The 21,005-nt window shown below is 44.7% G+C and overlaps 2 protein-coding genes across 3 annotated transcripts in view; one reads left to right on the top strand and one right to left on the bottom strand.

Annotated features, from left to right (window-relative positions):
• Wipf3 (WAS/WASL interacting protein family member 3) overlaps positions 1–9,860 on the top strand; it is a 93,415-nt gene extending 83,555 nt beyond the window's left edge. The window contains exons 8-9 of the mRNA XM_027939620.2: positions 3,595–3,671; positions 7,785–9,860. Of these exons, the coding sequence (XP_027795421.2) occupies positions 3,595–3,671; positions 7,785–7,808 (101 nt within the window). The 3' untranslated portion in view covers positions 7,809–9,860. The remainder of the gene's footprint in view (positions 1–3,594; positions 3,672–7,784) is intronic.
• Positions 9,861–13,777: 3,917 nt separating this feature from the next.
• Scrn1 (secernin 1) overlaps positions 13,778–21,005 on the bottom strand; it is a 62,596-nt gene continuing 55,368 nt past the window's right edge. For both annotated transcript variants that reach the window (XM_027939629.2, XM_027939628.2), the window contains 2 exons: positions 19,550–19,730; positions 13,778–17,817 (listed from right to left, as the gene is read on the bottom strand). In XM_027939629.2, coding sequence (XP_027795430.2) covers positions 17,659–17,817; positions 19,550–19,730 — 340 coding nt within the window. In that variant the 3' untranslated portion in view covers positions 13,778–17,658. The remainder of the gene's footprint in view (positions 17,818–19,549; positions 19,731–21,005) is intronic.

Here is a 21,005-nt window from a genome sequence, read left to right on the forward strand (position 1 = left end):
ATTGAGATTTCCACATGTGAATTTGAGAAGGGGGGACACAGTTCAGTCCACAGCAGTACCTTATCAGACAATCCTTGACTGATGTAAAATAGTAGGTCTCTCTGGCCCATCACTTTTTATTCTCTTCACACTGTTTTTTAATGTCTTCAAGGTATTTATTGCCTGCTGACATGTGATGTGTTTGCCTGCCCCTTGTCTGTCGTCCCCCGTACAGGGTAAGACCTGAATGGCAGAGAAGGCACCAATTTTATGCACTGGCCCATCTCCAGCTCTCAGAATGGAGTGAGGCATGCACTCAGTAAATACTTGTTGAAAAAAAAGACTCACTCATGTATACATTGCTCAACCATTTATAGAATAAAAAAATTGGAAATATCATAAATCTCCATCAATGGAGTTTAAAAAATTAAAGCAGAGCCACAAAATGGAACACCAGGAAAACATTAAAACAATGTTACCAAATATTTAGCACATTGAGAAAACATCAACACCATCTTGAATGAAATAAAATAATACCAAAAAAGTACACAAAAAATAGATACGATCTATTTTTGTTGTTGTTGTTGTTGTTCCGGGATTAAACCCAAGGATGCTTAAACCCAAGGATGCTTAACCACTGAACCACATCCCCAGCCCTTTTTTTTTTTTTTTTAATTTTGAGACAGGGTCTCTCTGAGTTGCTTAGGGCCTCACTAAATTGCTGTGGCTTTGAACTTGGGATCCTCCTGCCTCAGCCTCCCGAACTACTGGGATTACCATTGTGGGGCTCTGCATCCTGCTTATGATTTAAATTTAAAAAAATAAAATAAAATAAAAGTAACTTGTGTGTTGATGGAGAAAAAGAGAATTTGATCAAATAGAGGAAGAGACTAGAAATACACCAAAATATGAAGTGATTGTCACTCAGTGCTTGTCTGTGTTGTCTAAATTCTTTTGATAAATGAATACTGCTTTCAGTAATCATTGAAACTTTTAGATTGCAAATTTTGGGGAGAGAGAAGAATATTAGCCCACCCACAGGTCCATCTACCTGTGCAGGAAGGGAGGCATGTGGCATGTAGGGTGACCGCTCTTAGCTTAGGCTTAGTCCAGAGGAGATGTGCTCAAAGGGATGACGAGTCTCCAGGGCCCACCAGTTCTATGATAGCAGTGACAGTAGGAAGGAGAGAAAAGGCCAGATGGAAGGTTTAGATCCAATGGAACCTGTCATTCCCTTCACTTAGAGATTACGAGAAGGCCCTTTGGTGCCATCTGGCTTCATGTACAGCTGGAGAAACCAAGGCAGAGTACAGAGGCCTGCCTCTGCTGCCTGTGGTCAGGGCTAGTTCAGATCTCTGCTCCACGACCAGAGTGATCTTTGAATCTGGGCACGCTACCTCCTCACTTTCCTGCCACGGTAGACTGAGGTTGGGCAGACCGTTGGCCCTGCACTGATGGTTAGGTCTGCTCCTCACACGAGTCTGCCTTTCCCGAGCCCACCTTCCCAGCTCCCAGGAATTGCACTCCAAGGCTGGCAGAAGAGTCTCCAGGAGGCCCTGCCTTAATGGCCAGCCAAATTTCTAAATCCTTTCTGGACACTCTCCAAGTCCTACATATCTATTCTCATGTCACTTGGTTACAGAATGAATTTTTCCCCCCTAATATGAAAATGTGGCTGTGGCTGGAGAAAGATACAAGGCGAGTTTTGGTTTGCACATGAAGGAAAAAAAGGCTGAAAGCCAGCTTGGCCCTGGGTCCTGCTCCGTCAGCCCCGGCACAGACATTCCTCTTTTAACCTCACAGTGCAGAGGAGTGTGCACCACGACTGCTGCTCCCAGTGTTCCTCAGGGCCACAGCTGCATTCGCAGGGAAGCAGAGCCCTCGGTTTGCAGGAGATCGCAGCAAAGGCAGCAAGCAGCGTTTACTCCGTGGGCTCTGCCAGTGCAGTAGGGGCTGGATGGAGATGGGGAAGAGATGTAAAAAGATTTTTACTCTGAGCTCCAGTACCAAAAGTTTGAAAACTGTAGTTTGGATGAATATGAATTACCTTTCCATGGGGAATAGCCGATGTAATGGACGGTTTCCGTAGAACGGCCCCACTTGATGAATTCCAGAAGGTTCTAGTGACATTTTATAAGGGGGAATCCCTTCAAAGCCATTTTTAAATCCAAAGCACTCTGTCTAACCCTGACGTTGTCTCTGCCACTCACTTCTGGCACCAGTGAAATTTCTCTTGCACTAAGGCCGGAGTTGTCTTTTCTATTTTATGGAGAACTCACTGATTCTCCTTTAACCTCTCTGCTCTTGTTTCCAGGCATCTGTATCAAAACTAGGGAGAACTGTTTACCTGGGGAAGCCTGTTTTATTACCTAATGCTCTTCAAATGGGGAGATGTTGGCCCCCAGGGACCAGTCAGCCATGTATAGAGTCAGGTTTGAGTTTACAATTGGGCATGGGCCTGGGGCAGGAGTGTGACTGGCACCTAGTAACAGAGAGACCAGTTCTGCTGTTAAATGTCCTGCAGCACAGAGGACGGCCTCACCACAAAGAATCATAGAGCCCAAAATGTTAATAAAGCCTGGATTGTGAAACCCAGACCTAGAAGATTTTTCTGTAGTGGACAGGAGTTCCTGAGATTTAAAAATAGTCATTCCCAAGGCTATCTTCTCACAGGGAATCAGATCAGGGGCTGTCAGTGCCTTTTTACTTTTACTCAAACTGGCTCAAAAATCTGAGATTCCCTGCATCATTTGCTCCAAAATATCTTTATTCTAGACCCAGTGCACTCATTAATTTTAAAAAAATGTTTTAATGAAAGTTACAGTACCCATTTATTAATGTTTTGTTAAGTTTCAGAGACCCTTCTGAGTGATAGTTCATTTTTAAAACTGTACCATACAGAGTTGTCCCAATGGTTAATATATGCTCATGGTAGAAAACTTCAGAAGTATTTACTCACAGGAATTTTAAAAAATAATAATTCTACTCAAGAGGAAACATTTCCATTTATTAATTGTGTTTTTAGTGAATTTTAAAAATAATCGAGACTGTTCTATTTTATACAATTTAGTTCCTCCAAATCAATACTTTGTAAAAAGACAGCTGCTTCGTACTCCATTATATGATACTGAACTCTAGATTACCTAGAACCTTTGATTGAACACAGGTTATTATCAGTTTTTCAATATCATAAATAATTCGTGATCATTGTTTCTTTATTACATGCTGTTTTTTAAGTAGCACAGCAACCTGGACTCTCCTGGGCTCTGGGTCTAACTGACCCTGGCATGGTGCCTGGTACACTGTAGATGGGTGTAGCTGAAGGTTGTGGTGAGCCATGAGTCAGGAAGCGCTAACAAGCTTAAAGATGATGGGCCTCACGAGATGCTGTCCTTGCAGCATGGACACGAGGACCCTGTGTCTGTGGTCTGTGGCTTTGAGGGTGGGGCGGAAGCCCAGTCCAGGGCCAGGAGCCCAGTGGTCTCAGGTTTCCAGGCTCACCTTGCCCTGGGTTCCTTTGCTGGTGTGGAAGTGCTGGCTGAGCGGGTTTCTTGGTGGAGTGGGCCCAACCTTCCCCGGTCCAATCAATGATGAGATCTTCCTTGTTTCTCTCAGGTCACACACCTGGTCCCTGGCTCCAGACCGAGGCAGCTGGACAGAGCCCAGATGACATCAAAGGCAGAAATGCTCAGGTAACATAGCCCTCAAGGAGATTCTCCTGGGGAGCCTTCCTCAGACTCGTTTTCTTTGTAGAAAGCCATTTTGGCATGGCTTTGTTTCAAGCCAGAATGGAACACTTAGAATTCAAGAGCTGAAGCATGGAAGGGGCCCCCAGAATCACTACCACATGCAGAAGCAAGTTGAGCCACTCAGAACCCCCTTTGGACTCATTCTGCTGTCATCACCCCAGTCCCTGCCTATTCTTCCCTGAGTAGGATAGTTTGAGAAGCCTGTGAGAAAAACCCTGTAGCATTTATAAAATCTAATTCAGTGTTCTCTCTCACCTGTAGAATACGTGGCTCCTTTTGGTGCCCTTAGAGCATTTTCCTCCATTAATATTATAATTGATTTTGGCCAGATTGACTCACAAGCCAAGTCCTTTGGCTATAGGAAATTGACAAGGCCAGGAGGAAGACCACAGGGGTGCTTTTGTGCTAAGACAGTCTTGGAAGAAATGTCCTTGCTCTCACCCCATGCAACTTAGAAGTGTCTTCTAACCTGGGCAGAGGTGACATCTCTCACTGTACAAAATGAAGTCTCAGGTTTAAAAGTCCTTTGTTTCTTTGAAAACATGTACAGTCCTACTCTGGCCTCATCCTGTTTCAGGGTTCTGTGTGATAGACAACGGGCTGGCTTGCTGGTACACTGGGCCACCCCACAGCGGGATGGAATGTGAAGGAAAGTGACCTAAGAAGGAAGGGCCTCGATTCCTAAAAGCCAGGGTAGTCCCTGGGACAGGCGATAGGTACTTCCTCTGGCAAACAAGCATTTCCCTTCTCTAACCTCAGCTAACCCAAGAATAGCAATATCCATTCTCAGGTTCAAAACAGGTATACAACTGTAGTTAAAGAAGCATATGCACATAAAAAAGAAAGAAGAGAGGAAGAATATGCACAGAATTGTTACTAGGTGGAGGGGATTCTGAGAGGATGATAGGATAAGACACACCAGGAATCTGTCTCCCCACCTGAACAACAATTGCACTGGCAAAACCCATCTGATGGATTTTGAATGGAACTCTGTGTAGAACTCTGGGGTCTACTGAAGGCTTGCAAGATCCAGGGAATGCTTGGAGAATAAATCAGAATTGATTTTTAGACGATTTCAGCTTGTAACAGTAGCTGCTGAGCATCCCCCACCCCAGCCAGCCCCATGGCAGGCAGCTATGCATGTGTTCTTGGAGTAACTTGCACACAGTTTGGGGGAGCCAAGAAGGGCAAAGGAAAAAAAATACCCCCATCCTCCACACGTTGGGGATCTGGGCTTTAATTGCCCACTGCTGCTTCTGAAAACATGGGTGCAGGTAAAGAGGTAGCGTCTCCCCTGCACCTCTTCCCACTACTGCAGGTCTCTCTCCTTTTGGCTGAAGCAACTTCCAGGAGAATTTTTTTTTCTTCCCTTCATTTTACTGTTTCTACTTTTGGAAGCCAAACGTTAAAGACCAAGCTGTTTGAAAGCAACTTCATATGTGGGGGAAATTAGGAAGTAACCACGTATGTTCAAGGGAAAAGGCATAGGCTCCAGAAAGATCTGAGAAGTCCTTAAATTTACACCTCAAGCTGATTCTTGGCACAGAGATAACATACAAAAAATAAGATAAAAATAGAATAGAATAAAATTAAAATGATAACAAATACTTCTAGCAAATTCTGGGGAAGGAAGAGGATCTGCTTTCTAGTGTTATGGCATTGTTTGATTCGGATATCATTCCCAACAACAAAAAAGAAAATCACAAATTACACAAAGAAGTAGAAGAGTGAAGACCATTCAACAACAACATCAACAATAGTATCTTTGAAAAAGGGTTGATGGCAGATCTATTAGACAAAGAGTTTAAAACAGCAGTCTTAAAAATGTTCATGCTGGGCATGGTGGCACATCCCTGTAATCCCAACAACTTGGGAGGCCAAGATGGGAGGATAGCAAGTTCAAAGCCAGCCTCAGCAACTTAGTGATGCTCTAAGCAGCTTAGTGAGAACCTGTCTCAAAACAAAAAAATTTAAAAAGGGTTGGGGATGTAGCTCAGTGGTAAAATGCCCCTAGATTCAATCCCCCCTACAGAAAGTAAGTAAATAAATAAATTAATGGCAACTCTCCTTTTTTTAATAGTAGATGGACACAATACCTTTATTTTATTTTTATGTGGTGCTGAGGATAGAACCCAGTGCCTCACACATACTAGGCAAGTGCTCTACCAACTTAGCTAGAGCCCCAGCCCAAAAGGCAACTATCTTAAAGTTGCTCAAAAAAGTAATGGAAGATGTGGATGAATTCAAGCAAATGATGTATGAACAAAATGGAAATATCAGTAAAGAGAAAGAAAACAAAGAAATTCTGAAGCTGAAAAATACAACTGAAATGAAAAATTCATTAGAGAAAATGAAAGGCAGACTTGAGCCAGCAGAAAAACAGAATCAGTGAACTAGAAGAAAGGACAGTCAAAATTATTAAGTCTGAAGACCAGAAGGAAAAAACATTTAAAAGTGAACAGAGCCTGTCAGAGCTATGGGACACCATCAGGTGTTTCCAGGGAGACGAGAGGGGCATAGAAGAATGTTTGAAGAAATAACAGCTGAAACTTTACAAATTTGATTAGAGGCACGAGTAAAAACATCCAAAAAGCTCAGTAAACTCTAAGTAAGATGAATACAAAGAGACTAACATCAAGGCACGCTATAATAAAACTTCTGAAGAATAGAGGATCTCAAAAGCAACAAGAGAATCGATTTGTCACATACCAGGTATCCTCAGGAAGGTTATTGGCAGATTTCTCATCAGAACTTTGGAGAGGACAAGGTGGTAAGCTAATATATTGAAAGTATTAAAAAGAAAAAAAAAAACCTGTCAACTGAGAATCCTATATTTGGCAAAACTGTCCTTTAGAAGTGAGGAAGAAATTAAGACATTCACATATAACAAAAGCTGAGGGAGTCTGTTCTCCCTCGCCTGCCCCGTGTCTCTGGCTTTCAAGAATCTCATGCCTTCCATCTTAGATCACCTTCCTGCACATTCCATGCAGCCAGACACTGGACCATTTTACTTTCTTCCTAGTATACTTCTGTAATTTCTACAAGGAATATATTGCTCTTGTGATCAGCAAAATAGAATCATCATCATAATTATAGTCTCATATATTGATATAGCTCTTTACAGTTTTTAGTTGATTTGTATATGTTATCTCATTTGATCCTTTTAATAACCCTGTGATCAAACTGGAGAGAAACTTTTAATGCCATTTTTTTTTTTCGGTGCTGGGGATTAAACCCAGGGACTCACATATGCTAAGCAAGTGCCTGACCACTGAGCTACACTCCCAGCCCCAATGTCATTTATACAAAAGAGAAAACTAGGCTCCAGAGGCTGATGGGTTTGTCGAAGGTCACATGCCCAGACCTTCTGAGCTTCCTCTGGTGCTCCTAAAACTATATATCACTGCTCTTCCTGGTGTGTTAGAAGAGCCTTCCTCACCATCAATGGGGCAAAGCTAGGTGGGACATTATGCAGCATCTGGTCTCCAGCCTCATGATGGGCACAAACCTAAATCACCCCAGACTTGTCTCTGCCCATGACAATCCAGTCAAGGATGGATTAAAAGTCTCTTTGGACATCCCACCAAGATCTCTGGAGATCATTTTCAATCATTTTCACTGCAGTGAGACACAAAGCAGCACCCAGAGAAACCAGTGGGCTCTGGCCAGCACATAGTGCCCGGGGAGTGCTCTCTCCTGCATGGATGCTGGGCTGGAAGTCTGAGGGTCTGACTTCCTTTCCCCCTTTTCCCTTGCCCTGACCTGGTATCTCCAGCATGTTCTTGGCTTTTCCTGAACTTCCTGCACAGTCAACTGCTGGTTCTTGGTCTCTTTTAAATGTTCATAAGTCAGAATTTTAGGTTGCCACACATCAACTTCATGCCCCATCTGGTTTGCCACCATGACCCCTTGGGTTAAAAAACCTCTCCTTACACATGATAGGACCATTTCCCAGCCTTGGTGGTCCTGTGTGAATGAGGAAAAGCTGTGTTTCCCACCCTTGGGTTCAGTGATTCTTCTAACCTCACCTGATAATCTTCTGTCATGTTCCCGCAGTTATCTCTAAAGACACTCCGGTGAGAAGACGGATGAAGCCAAGGTCCAGGGGTTCCATGTCACAGGATGAACATGTCAGGCCCCACCATACTCAAGCTGTATTCAGTCGACATACAGGCTCTGAAAGGAGCACTTATTTATTGTAAATACGTGGTTTGCAGGGGCTTTAAAGCAACATTTTAGTCCACTTTGAGTTATTTCAGTAATATTTTTAAAGACAACCACCATTTCTCCATTATTTAAAATGTATCTTGGCATTTGTCTGTACATACAGAGCCCTGCCCCACTCCATTGTGTCTATCCTGTGACTGTACATATGCTTGCGGGCTGGCCCTTCCTAGATTCTGAACCATTTTTAGAGCATCCTTAGTTTGTAGGTGGTCCCAAAGTCCTAAGTAGTCACAAAAGCTTCTTATTGGCATGACTTTATATTCTCATTGCACCAACTGCAAAATCAAACCAAATAATGCCTTATAAACGATGCAGCTCAGAGGAAGTAGTGTGTGCCCATACCCCGACGGTGCCGCGCAGCCTCCGGGGAGTGAGATGTCACGTCTCACTTCCATTTTGCAGTACAGGGATGTCTTTTTGCTGCCTAATGTAAATATACTGCAGTGTAAAGGCAGGAGTGGGCTCAGCCCCTCCAGTGCCTTCCACAGGGCCCTTTTGTAACTGAATTATCCTACAAGTAGCCAATGCTCTTACTGTTTACAGTGCTCCTAGTGCCCATGTCTCCGTCACTTCCCTCCTGTCCCTCCAAGTTCCCAGCCCCATCCTGGTAGTCCAGGTGAGGTCACCTTTATGAGATTTTGGTATTTTTTTTCCTTTAGGAAAAAACATACACTAATTCTGATTATCATGAACTGCTAATTCTATCCCAGAAGTCTCCCAGTCTCCCAAAGAGGTTGCAAAGATTTCCATGGAATATATGAGAAACGTGTAAAACAAAATGTCTGAAGAAATATATGCCTCAAATATCTGGCCACCGCCCCACCCTGAGAATCTGGGAACCACCCATAGGCCACACTCAGCCCCCTTCCCAGCTGAGGGAAGATGTCACAGGTCCACAGCTTCCCCTTCCCCTGTAATGGGCACCTGGGGGCGGGTGCACATTCAGCTCCCTGATGATGCAGAGTCCAGCTGGGCTGGAGCTGCCCTTTACCTTTCCTTGAGCCAGCAAGGGCATGGAAGTGGACAGGGAACGCTGACACAGATAAAGGAGAGAGACTAGGAGGAAACAGACTGAGATCCCTGAGGAAATCGGAGAGGGAGAAGAGGAGGATAGCAGAAGTTTGCTTTGGAACAACCCACTCATGCCCTTGAACCTTGAGGATGCGGGATAGTGAGCCACAGTGAGCTGGGTTTGGCCAAAGTGACTGCAGACCCCTCGCTGTGGTCTGGAGCCGATCAAGCTGGTGTCTTGCATCGGTGTGTGCTTGCTCATTCCAGGTGGGAGAAACTGAGTCAGCGTCAAGTATGCATCTCTGGGGCACAACTCAGGCCAAATTGTAACAGCTAAAATCAGTGGGAAAGAAGCTTTCGCAGGCCTTTTGCATTATTGATTTATTGTATTGGTTCTGGAAGTTTTCCAAGAAGTCTAGGATTTCATTTGGGGGACAGTATCCACTCTGCCTTCCTTCCGGTTGCATAAAATATTTACAAGAGCTTTAATTTGCATAATGGAGAAGGCTCTAGACACAGGCAGTTCCACTTTGGAGTTTACTGCCGGCCCTGGTGAGGCGTTCAGAAGTTCTGCTGGGATAGAAAATTTATAATAAAACCATTCAAGAACAGAGGGAAGGAAGGAGCAGAAACCAAAAAATGGCCAATAGGGAGCAACCTCAGGAATCCGGCATCACGTGTGTCCTCGAGACCTGTCACTGAACGCACACCCTCCAAGCTCGGGCAGTGTACAGGCTGAGCCCCTTGACCGTGGACTCATCAGAGAGGCGTCCCTGCCACCTCCCACATCCTCACTGACCCTGTTGTCTGTGACTCTCCCCCTGTTTCACCTGTATTTTATATTTATTGATGCCTTCCTCTGCAGATTCATTTCTTTGTACCTAATAAACTAACTTTAATAAGTGGAAATGCTTCTGAGGTCATTTCCTAGTGAAAACCCATCTATGGTCACCAGTACTGATCTAAGCCAATTTTTTAATGGTAACATATTTATGAGATACTGTGTGATATTTTGAACGTACGACGTATAATGATCAAATTTGAGTACCAAGGTCAAACATTTTGGGGGGGGCACCAGGGATTGAACTCAGGAGCAGTCAACCACTAAGCCACATCCCCAGCCCTATTTTATATTTTAAGACAGGGCCTCACTGAGTTGCTTAGCTTTTGCTGAGGCTGGCTTTGAACTTGCAACCCTCCTACCCCAACCTCCCAAGTCGCTGGGATCACAGGCATGCACCACCGTGCCTGGGAAAGCCAAGGATTAGAAATTTAAGGATCGGAAGGGCTTCTGAGAAGGCCACAACAAAATGGATGTTTACATGGACCCTGTGCTTGCTATAACATACAGTGATGGAAACAGAGCCTTTCTTCTTTGAGCCAATTTACTGACTGTTTGGTTAAACCAAGCCTAAGGTTTGGGGGGTTCTTTTCAGGTATGTTTTTTAAAGTAGCTAAAATTAGCCAAGTGTGGTGGTACACACCTGTAATCCCAGCAACTGGGGAGGCTGAGGCAGAAGGATCCCAAGTTCAAGGCCAGCCTCAGCAACTTAGTGAGGCTTTAAGCAACTCAGCAAGATCCTGTCTCAAAATTAAAAAACAGAAAGACTGGGGATGTAGCTCAGTGGTCAAGTGCTCCTGGGTTAAATCCCCAGTACCTAATAATAATAATAATAAAGCAGATAACTATATTTATTCATTTTTATTAATATAGAATGGGCAGAGTGTATTGTTCATAAATTCTGCTAAATTGTGTTAAAATGGAAAAAAACTTTCAGCCTAAAATGCACTTGGACCCCCACTTCCTTAATTCAGCAAACCTCTCCAAAGAGCCTCCTGTGTGAAGCAAAACCATCTCCGACTCCATTAAGAGTGTTTTAGGTAGACTCTGAATCCTGCTCTGGGGGAGATGTGGCTTATCTGCTAGGTGAGCTGGCTCAGGATGAGAGCTTAGAAAACACACACAGATTTGAGTCTCTATCATCTTGTATGAGTTTGGGAAAGTAAATTACTTGGCCTGTGCTTTAGTTGCACTACATGGATGTGTACCTGGGCATATAGAGATGAAGTTACATGAGCAGGCCCTGACCCTTCGGTCACTTCAGTCAGGCAAGGGCACACCCCTCCCTCTGAGGAGCCACCAGTTTGCGTATTTCATGCTCAGTCACAAACAGGGCTCTGCTGGCTGCATCCCAGTTGCTCCCTTTTGTCGCTGGCTGAGCTGCTGGGACCACGCTTCGCTAGCTGTGCTGTGGGATAACAAAGCAGGAGGGGTAATTAAAATTCATAGACGTTCCAAAAATAAATCTCATCTAGAAAATAATTTGAAAGCTAGCTACTACATGCTTCGCATCCTAATGAGTTAAGAAGCTGACTTTTTTTTTTTTCCTGCTGCCATATTGGTGGAGGTACCAATAAGCTCTTTAGTGGCCAAAAAAGGCCAGTCTGAGTGGGGAAGAAGAGCAAGGGCCCAGGATAATCTACAAAGCAGGTGATGAATTCTAAAGTCCAGGCAGGTGGTAAAGGAGCTGAGCTGTACGTTGAAGGACCTTCACACTGAGGCACTTCTTAGGAAATTAAGAATGGGAGAGGTGAGAGGAACAACTTCATGAGAAGAGCTGTAGATTCCAGAAGCTCTTCCAGGAGTTCCAGAATTTCCAGGAGTTCCAGAATTTCTAGGAGTTCTAGAATCTCAGACTGTGCCCCAAAAGGTTTGGCATCCTTCATGAACCCATTCTGTCATGGGTTGAATTATGTCCCCCACAAAATTCATATATAGAAGTCCTTACCTCCAGTATATCTCAGGATGGTACCTTATTTGGAAATAGGATCACTAAAGATATAATTATTTTCAATGAAGTCATACTGAAATGGGCCCTAAGTTCAATATGACTGGTTTTCTTATAAAAAGGGAAAATTGGACATTGCCATATGCACAGGGATAATGTGGTATAAGAGGAAAGCAGAGGTTGGGATGATGCTAAAGATTTCCAGCAAAGCACCAGAAGCTGGTCAGGAGACATGGAACAGATTGCCTCTCATAGTCCTCAGATGGAACCAACCCCACAGACACTATGATCTTGCACATCACATCTAGGCTCCAAAGTCATGGAACAATAAATTTCTCCTGCTTTTACCATCCAGTCAGTGATACTTTGTTATAGCAACCCTACAAACTCATACCTACTCTTGGAGCTTTTCAGGAGTGTGTTACTTTAATGAAAAAAAAAAAAAATAAGCGAGAATAAAATTTAAAGCAGCAATTCCTTATGTCAATGGAGCAGTCATCTAATCTGATCTTGACTCGGGTCACTTGTTGCAGGTGGCTTAGTCCTATTTCCTGAACAAGACAATCAATTTTGCATGCCATAAGAGCAGAGAGGACTTTTTTTCTTAAGAGACATCCTTGTGTCATGGAGCTGCTAAACCTTTAGAAGGAGGAGACTCAGCATAGATAGCATCAGCCATTCTGATGATCTAGACTCTAGACTTCCAATTCTAGTTCTTTTTTCCTTTTAAAAAAATTGTGGTTAAATACACAACATAAAATTTGCCATCTTGATTGTTTTTACTGTCCAGTGTAACTGAAGGGCATCTTCACTGTTAAGCAGCCACTACCACCACCCAACTTCGGAACTCTTCATTTTGTAGAACTTCAGCTCTGTACCCATCAAACAACAATCCTCTATTTCTCCCTCCTCCCAACCCGTGGCAACCACTCTTCCTCTTCCTATTCTAGATTTGACAACTCTAGGTACTTCACATAAATAGAATTGTACACTTCCTCCTGTAACTTGTTTATTTTACTCAACATAACGTCCTGAATGTTCATACATGTGGTGGCATGGGTCAGAATTTCCTTCTCTTTTTAAAAGCTGAAGACTATTCTATTGTATGGTGTCATGGAACATGGCTAAACCGGTCAGCATCACTCCAAGTGAATTTTGTCTGACTAAATAAAGACACAGACACAGAAAGTACTTTTTTGGGTTCAATGACCGCTCCTCAGCCACAGCTCCTACAGGAGGGGCAAGGTAGGCAAGAAAGAGGAGGAGCACTCCTGGAACTCGGGTTTTATTGGGGAGAAGCCACTCAAATGAGGCAAGGGTAGGGTTACAAGAAACAAGTGGGGTGTGATCCAACCCCATCGGGTGACACCCACTCCTGGGGAGCTGCGCCTCTCTTATCAGTGGAGGTAGGGTCCAAACGCATTGCAGTGCAATACCTGTTCAGTACCTCCTCGCTCAGGACTTAAAGGTGTGTACCTAGCTCCTGTCCAGAGCGGCTCCCTGACAGTATGCTTATACTACATTTTGTTTATCCATCCATACATCTATGGATACTTGCCTACACATTTTGGCTATTGTAAATAATGCTACTATGAACCTGTAAGTACAAATATCTCTTCTGGGTCCTGATTTGCATTCTTTTGTAAAGATACTTAGAAGTGGAATCACTGGGTCACATGGTAGCCCTTTTTTAAAACATTTTTTTAGCAACCTCCATACTATTTTGCACAATGGATGTGCCATCTTACATTCCCATCAGTAGTCTACAAGGATTCCATTGGCTACTTTTTGTTTTAAGTTGCAATCCTGATGGATGTGACTTGATTTCTCATTGTAGTTTTGTGTTTACTTTTAAAGAATGAATTTACCCAAAGAATGGTACCTAATGCAGGAAATTTCTGAGTTGATTGGTTTTTTCTGAAGATTTCCAGCAGAAAACACATCCCCTTCCACACATTTCCTGTGTGGTGACTGACGCCAGCATTTTTTCATGAAACACAAGACAGAAGAGGCCACTGGACATTAACTTCAGTATTTTTTATTGTATGCTTGATGCATTTAGAGACAATCCCAAGGGCAAGCACTGGATAAAGGAACATCACCTGGTTTGTAGATAGTTGTACAAAAGACTGTTAAGACTACATGGTCAGTTCCCACTGCAGGAAACGAAGACTTTCTTTATTATAATTCGCTGCCAGTAGCATTTTCCAGCTAATACATTGAAACTCTCACAACATGATTGCAAACATGTATATATTGGCTCCCACAAGAATTCTGCATGTGACATTTCAAGATGTATGGTGTCAATCAGATAAAGCACATTTTGACAAAAACCTAAGGAGAGCAGCGGGGGACTTAAGACTGCGTGGAATGAAATGCCACAGCTACAGGAAGCATACAGTAGAACTGGGACAGCCAGGCATGTGACCTGCCACTCCTCCCCCTCCCAGAGAGCATGCCCAGTGAGGTGGGTCCCTTCGCTTTCTTCTCCCTGTGCTTCCTAAAGCTAAGAGCTCAGTTGAAGACCTCTCCAATAAAGGATGGGTGGGTCTCCAATCAGGAATGCAATTAGAGACCTCATGACAGACACAGGGTCCCACCTGTCTTCCCTGCTATCAGCCAGAGCTATGTGTCACCTGTAAGGAGGTGAGATGACATCTGTTAGGATGCACAGTTATTTGCTTAGTCAGCAATTACTTTTTAGACCTAATGATTCATCCAATAGTAAAGGAACTTCGTTGCTAAAATCTAAGAGGCATACACCTGCTCTGTTAGCTTGTAGAGTAGCTCCTAATAATAACATCAGGTCTTACATTACAGGGCACTAATGAATCTCCATAATTTTGATTATGTCCTTATTCTACCTAAGGTTCAAGCCACCTCCACTAGTGAAAGCACTATTATTTCTGCTTTGCTAATTTACTTTCACTGGAGTGTCTGCCCTTGATCTGAGGGCCGTCTTCACTTATGGTAAATCCCACCTAATAGACAAGACTAACTAGCTTATGATAGGTTACAGGGGAGGTGGGGGAGAGATTCTGTCCTTTATGGCCGTGACTTCTTTCTGCACAAAGCATGCACTGGCACCCCACCTTCTTAATAGATATACAAATGGTATTTAGGAAGCTATTTACACATGGTGACCTTTAAACATTAGTTTCACGTTTCCTCTTGAATATTCATTTTCCCTATATAGCCTTCAGAAAAGCAATCCCTGGAAAAGAAATTATCCATGTAATAAGCATTCTTCCAAAGCAAAATCTGTTAGGAGCATTTAAAAGCAAACATTCCCCCTACAACAACCTACTCAAAATTCAACAACATATTTCTGACTGTTGTCACTAAATGTGAGTACAGCCACATCAGCAGACTGCTTGCTCTCTGTAGTCTTTCCCCACCCTTCCCAAATGCACAAAGAAACCTGAGCACTGCTATTCAGGTTTGACTGTACACAGACCCCCACCTCCATTGCCTGCTGGGAGGCACTAGGCCCACCCAGAGGGCAGGCACACCCTCTAGCGGTAAGACATGGATATTACAGCTGTGACTGATGCACAGTTGGCCCTTTCCTGCCTGCAATGTCCACAAACAGAAGTAGCTACTGTGTTTCCCACTGCACAACTGGCTGGGTAAAGACAACGAGTTGCTACGGTCATCTGTGACCTGGGCCATAGTAATAAAAGCAGGCCTTGGTGTGATTTATTTGCACTAGACTTCAGATCAAATCCTGTATTACCCTGACTATCTCAGACAGGTCAGGTCTGATAAAATGATTCCTAACCTGTGCAGGTGAGACCATGCATTGAAAGAGAGTATTTCTGCAACACCTCATTTTAAATAACCACTCCTCAGGTAGACTTTGGAAGGTAAGTACCTACATCATTCTCAAACTTCATCCTTTTCCCCCTTAGCAGCTATAGACAATTCTAGAATGGCCACTCCACCTAAGAGGAGATCCTCAACTCATCAGCAGTGAAAGCTCAGGTCAAACCTACACTACAGGCTGCCACTACTGGCTGCCATAAACTTTGTCAGCTGAAATAGTCTTCCCATCTGTACTTAGTGATTTTACATACAGAATTTACAAAACTGCTGAATAGAAAGTTTGTGGCAAATCTATGCATACACTCTTGAAGGAGAGTTGTAGAAAGAAAATATTCATTCCCATAAAATTTCTGAGGCTGGGGACAAGGCTCAGTGGTAGAGAGCATTTGAGAGTGCTTGCCTTGCATACTCAAGGCTGTGGGTTTCATCCCCAGAACAACAAACAAAAAAAAAAAAAAAAAAGGAAAAGAAAAATGTTAAAAAATCTCTGATCCTTGGCATTCTACCCACATAATGAGCAGCTGTGTCATTTTCAGCCCTCATGGGCTATGACATAGCTGCTGAGGAGTGACTACCCCTGAGCCATTTCCAAGTCTACTGATCCAATATTTCCTTTTGCTAGAATCATGTCAAGGATGATGAAGCATCATTAGACCCAAAGAGCACTCTCCCGCTAGCTGCTCTATTATCAGACACTCCTATCAGTCATCTCTGCCACTTTGCCATTGCAGGAGTTGGGAGAGAGTTCAATAGATGAAGGCAAGCCCCACCACTTCCTGCCCACTTCCACTACCAGTCTGGAAGCAGCTGCAGGGCATGAGGACTAAGGGGGAAGATCTAGGCGGTCAGCTGCTTCAGACACCCATGTGTGCGTTCTGACAGGCTGGGCAGGAGGGGTGGAGTTGGACTGTGACCCCACAGAGATGTACTCTTATATCTGTCTATCACCTTCTTGCCCTCTGAATGCCCAGTATGGAGCCCACCTGGTCTTCCTTGCCTACTTTTCTGTGATCTACTAGTGGGTCAAATCCTATGATATTGGAAGTAGATCAGCTCAACTGGAGTCTCTCTGCTGAGATAAAGTAGCGACTGCTCGAATCTCAGCAACTTCAACTGCAATCTAAACAGTCAAGATTTTTTTTTCCTTTTCTTTCCCTCATTAGCTGAGAGTCACAGTTGCATGGGGTGGGACTATGCCGCAGGGCCACTGGATGAATCCTAGATTAGATGCTGGTAACTAGACCAGGAGTTGTCCCTACACAAGGCCCCATCTACATGGTAGGTGCACTGCTCTGTAGGGATAGCAGCATGTCTTTTGGGAGACCCACTTGGCGATCCTGGGAGGTCACTGGCACGGCTCCCTGAATCTCTAAGGTGTGTAGGTTCTGGCTAACAGTGCTGCCCAGCTCTCCTGCATATGAAGCAGGGTTGGGTCCACCACACACGAGTACAGCGCATGGAAATCAGGTCCTTGGAGATCATGGACACTAGGACACAGCTGGGGCAGCTAAGAGGCCCCTTTATTCCCTCCCATTGGCTTCATTCCCCAGGGAACACCTGTGGAAACTGCAGTGCCCACAGGCATGCGCCCAGGTGAAGAGCAGCTGGGGAGGTGCCCCCTGCCCTTCCCACACACAGGAGCCTGTGTGCGCCAATAAACGCCTTTTGTTAACCTGGAAGAAATGGGTACTGAAAGACTAAGACTTCAAAAGAGCTTGCTTTTCCCACCAACTCAACACGGCGGAGCCTGTCTTTCAAGCCTCCATGAACTCTAGTCCTGCAAGAGGCTAATGTGTCCATTGTCACTGAAATACAAGAATAGCAGCTTCAGATCCACAATTTGTCACACAACTGAACGGGAGAGGCCAGAGGGATACGTGTTACATAGCAAAGGAAGGGGACCTACACGGCTGAGAAAGGGACATTTAGAGACACAAGGTAACAGTTGGATCTGGCTTCAGAAAAGGAGACCACCTGATAACTTTTCTCATTTTACTCAAACAGGAGAGTGGTTTGTTTTGCTGGTCATTTAGTCAGGTGGGAAGTTTTAAATAAGAAGGGGAAAGGGAATGCTCACTTCACTTAAAGAACTTAATCTCCGTGTCGACACAGTCATAGAAAAGGTCCCCCACCTCGGCGGGGTCTGGGGGCTCAGGGCTGCTCAGGATTTCTTCCATGGCTTCCAGGCCTTGCTTCTCCAGCTCCATCATGGTCTTCTTCAGCACGCGGCCCTGCTCCTGAGGAAGGACACGGCCTTTGCACAGTCAGCACAACAGTGGGATTGTGGCTGTGGACACTGAGCCTCGGGGGTTCCGCTGGCTTCCTGCTCACAGTCCCATCCACCCACTCTGATCTGTTCCCAAACCACTGCCACGAGGACCGTTCTAGAATGTGGCTGCTTCGGGATAAAATCCAGACTCCTGAGCGGCATTCAGGGAAGGCCCTGATGAGAAAGGTCTTGTGGACCTGACCTCTTGCCTTACCTCTTCCTCGTCTTCAGCCAGACTGAATTACCTTCTCCACCTCATGATACTTTCCCCCATTGTACAGTGACTCTCCCTTGAGCGAGTCTTTCCCTACGTCAACACTTGCGCAACTTGTGCCCATCTTCAGATCTCCTTGGAAGGCCTTCCCTCTGGACCCCCGCTGGACAATGCCTCTACTTTTACCATGGTTGCCATCTTCCGTCTTGTGATGGCCTGCCCACATGGCTATGTCACCCGTTAGGTCATGATCTCCTAGGGCACAGGAATTGGACTTAATGGTGCCATCCAATGGCTGGGACATAGTAGGTGTACTGCAAAGATGTTTGCTGAATGCTCAATGAATGTTTATCTCCTGGGCACTCTTTTTAGGAGATGGTAAGAGTTCTTCCTCCAAGAGGGACTCGCTCATTTACAGTGAGTGACACTGAAGGCTTTCATTTACCCAATTAGTCCCAGAACTGAGAAGCCACTCTCCTTACTCATCCACTACTTCCTGATTCAACCCAAGAGTCATTTCTAAATTTCAAAACTCACCAATCCCATGGGCTCTTTCTACCCGTACATTCTCATTGCTTGATACCCACAAAACCAGACACCAGTAGGTGACATTTTGAGTCTACCTGGGGCTTTCTGTCATCCACCTAGAAAATAAGGCCTGTCAGAAACTTTATTAACCAAGCTTCAATCATAGAAGCAGTTTGACTTTGAAAAAGTACTCTTAAAAAAAAAAAAAATAGGAACTTAGCCGGGCATGGTGACACACATGTGCCTGAAATCCCAGCGGCTTGGGAGGCTGCAGCAGGAGGATCAGAGGTTCAAAGACAGCCTCAGCAATTTAGTGAAGCCCTAAGCAACTCAGTGAGATCCTGACTCTAAATTTAAAAGGGGAGGGGGACTGGGGATGTGGTTCAGTGGTTAAGTGCCCCTGGGTTCAATCCCTGGTACCAAAAAAAAAAAAAAAAGAAAGAAAAACTGGGAATGTGAGAATCTTTTTCTAAATGATATCAGTAGTATGGGAAAATATGCTTAACATAAAATTTGGTACATGGTGGTTGTGCAACCACCACCACCATCCATCTCCAGAGCATTTTTGGAGAATTACTTTTTGGAAATAGCATATGATTGCATCTTTAAATAAAGCACTGCCAATCAATTATAGCTTCTTAGCCCTAAAAGATTGCAAAGAATTTTTAGAAAGCACTGAAGCAGGTCTCCTTTCTAGAACTGCACATCTCTATTCCTCCTAAGTCAACAGTAAATGAGAGAGAGCTTGGCCCACTGAGTTCCAGAACATGAGAAGTAAAGGCTTTGTTTTACTTGGTTTCAGGAGATTGGGTAGGAAAATGAGCACCAGCATTCTAGGAAGGCCTGTGGAACCTGGCTTCCCGGGAGGAGACTGGCCAAGAGGAGAGGAGGCTAACGGACTCCCTGACTCCTTCCTCACGGACCTCACTACCCTCCCTGGACCCTCACCCAGGCTCACCTGGTCACTCTCGATGACAGCACGTGCCCACTCGTGGGCCTTGTACAGCTCATGCCGGCGGTCTGGTTTCTCCTGGAACCGAGGCTCCTTTTTAGCAGGGTCATCGTCCCCAAAACAAGGAGACTGTGCTTTGGGAACAAGTTTTACATCATCAACAAAGATGAAAGGCTTGAATATGGACCTGGAAAGAAAGGACAGTCAGACTGAGCATAGGGCGTGAGGACACCCAGAGACTGTCTCTGTATTCAGCAATCATTTTCAGAGCCAACTCATGGCAGGTGGGGGCGTGCCAAGAGAAACACACTGCATGTTTTAGTAACTATTTTAATAAAACTAACAGCCATTTACAAGCTGCAAATTCTTCTATTTACGGTGAGGAGACACCGAAACAGACTTTTTCTGTCCTGGAAAGAGCATCCGAGAGAACTCTTTTAAGTTGTATAAAGTGAGGCAAAAAGACACATAGTGTTCTGGGAAGAGGATGGAATGGATGGTCAATTTGAGATGAAAGGTCTGCCCCTTTCTCTCCTGGAAAGGAAGGGTCTTTTGGTTTTAAGATTCTCATTGGAAAATCTTTGTAAGATCTCTCACAGCCTCAAGGAGGGTACTGATTAAGACAGATGAAGCAGAAATTCCCAGAGACCCCAGAGGGGACACCTGCAGAGAAGCAGAAATCTGGCTGTGTGAAAGCAGGTGCTGGGCAGAGTGAGGGGCCGATGCCCCTTTATTCTTTGATCCAGCTCTTCTGGCAGGACTGATGTCTGGCAGGCAGGCATGTGTGAATATCCTTGTGCGTGGCTTGCACACATCATATCACACACACACACACACACACACACACACACCCAAGAGAGCCATGCACGTCAAGAGCTGTGGCCTGGCGTTCCAGGCCAGTGTCACAGCTGATGAACACTGGGAAGGACACTTATTCTCCCCTCTCCACACCCGGAGAAAACACTGCTGGGCAGAGGGGCACTCCTGGTAGGCATGGGCACTGCTGGACCTGCGGCCTGATGTTAGCCAAGCCGTGGGGCAGCACCTACAGTAACGATAGGAGAGCATGAGCCACGTGCACATCCCATGTGTTTTAAATTTATCAGATTTGGACTTTTCTTTGCCCCTCCATGGGTGTACCCTGTCCCACTCCAAGGAGCCTCCATTGGGTTAGAAGTGAGCTTGGATGCTTTTTCAGCCCAGAGGTGTTAAGATGTGAGGCAGCCAGAGTAACCTTGCCATTGTGCCCTGAAAATACATTCATGTGCACCATGATCTGAAAACGACTGGTGATCAGACACTCTTGCTCCCCCAACTTGTCCTTGGACTTACAGCATCAGCATCCCTGCCCTGTCCTGTCCTGCTGAAGCAGAATCTGCATTTTTAACAAGATCCTGGGGGATTCATAACATCTGGGTCTGAGAAGCACAGTCATAGAGAACAGTAGTGGGAAATAACCTCT

Source organism: Marmota flaviventris, chromosome 1, assembly GCF_047511675.1.
Source record: "Marmota flaviventris isolate mMarFla1 chromosome 1, mMarFla1.hap1, whole genome shotgun sequence".
NCBI classification, from domain to species: Eukaryota; Metazoa; Chordata; class Mammalia; order Rodentia; family Sciuridae; genus Marmota; species Marmota flaviventris.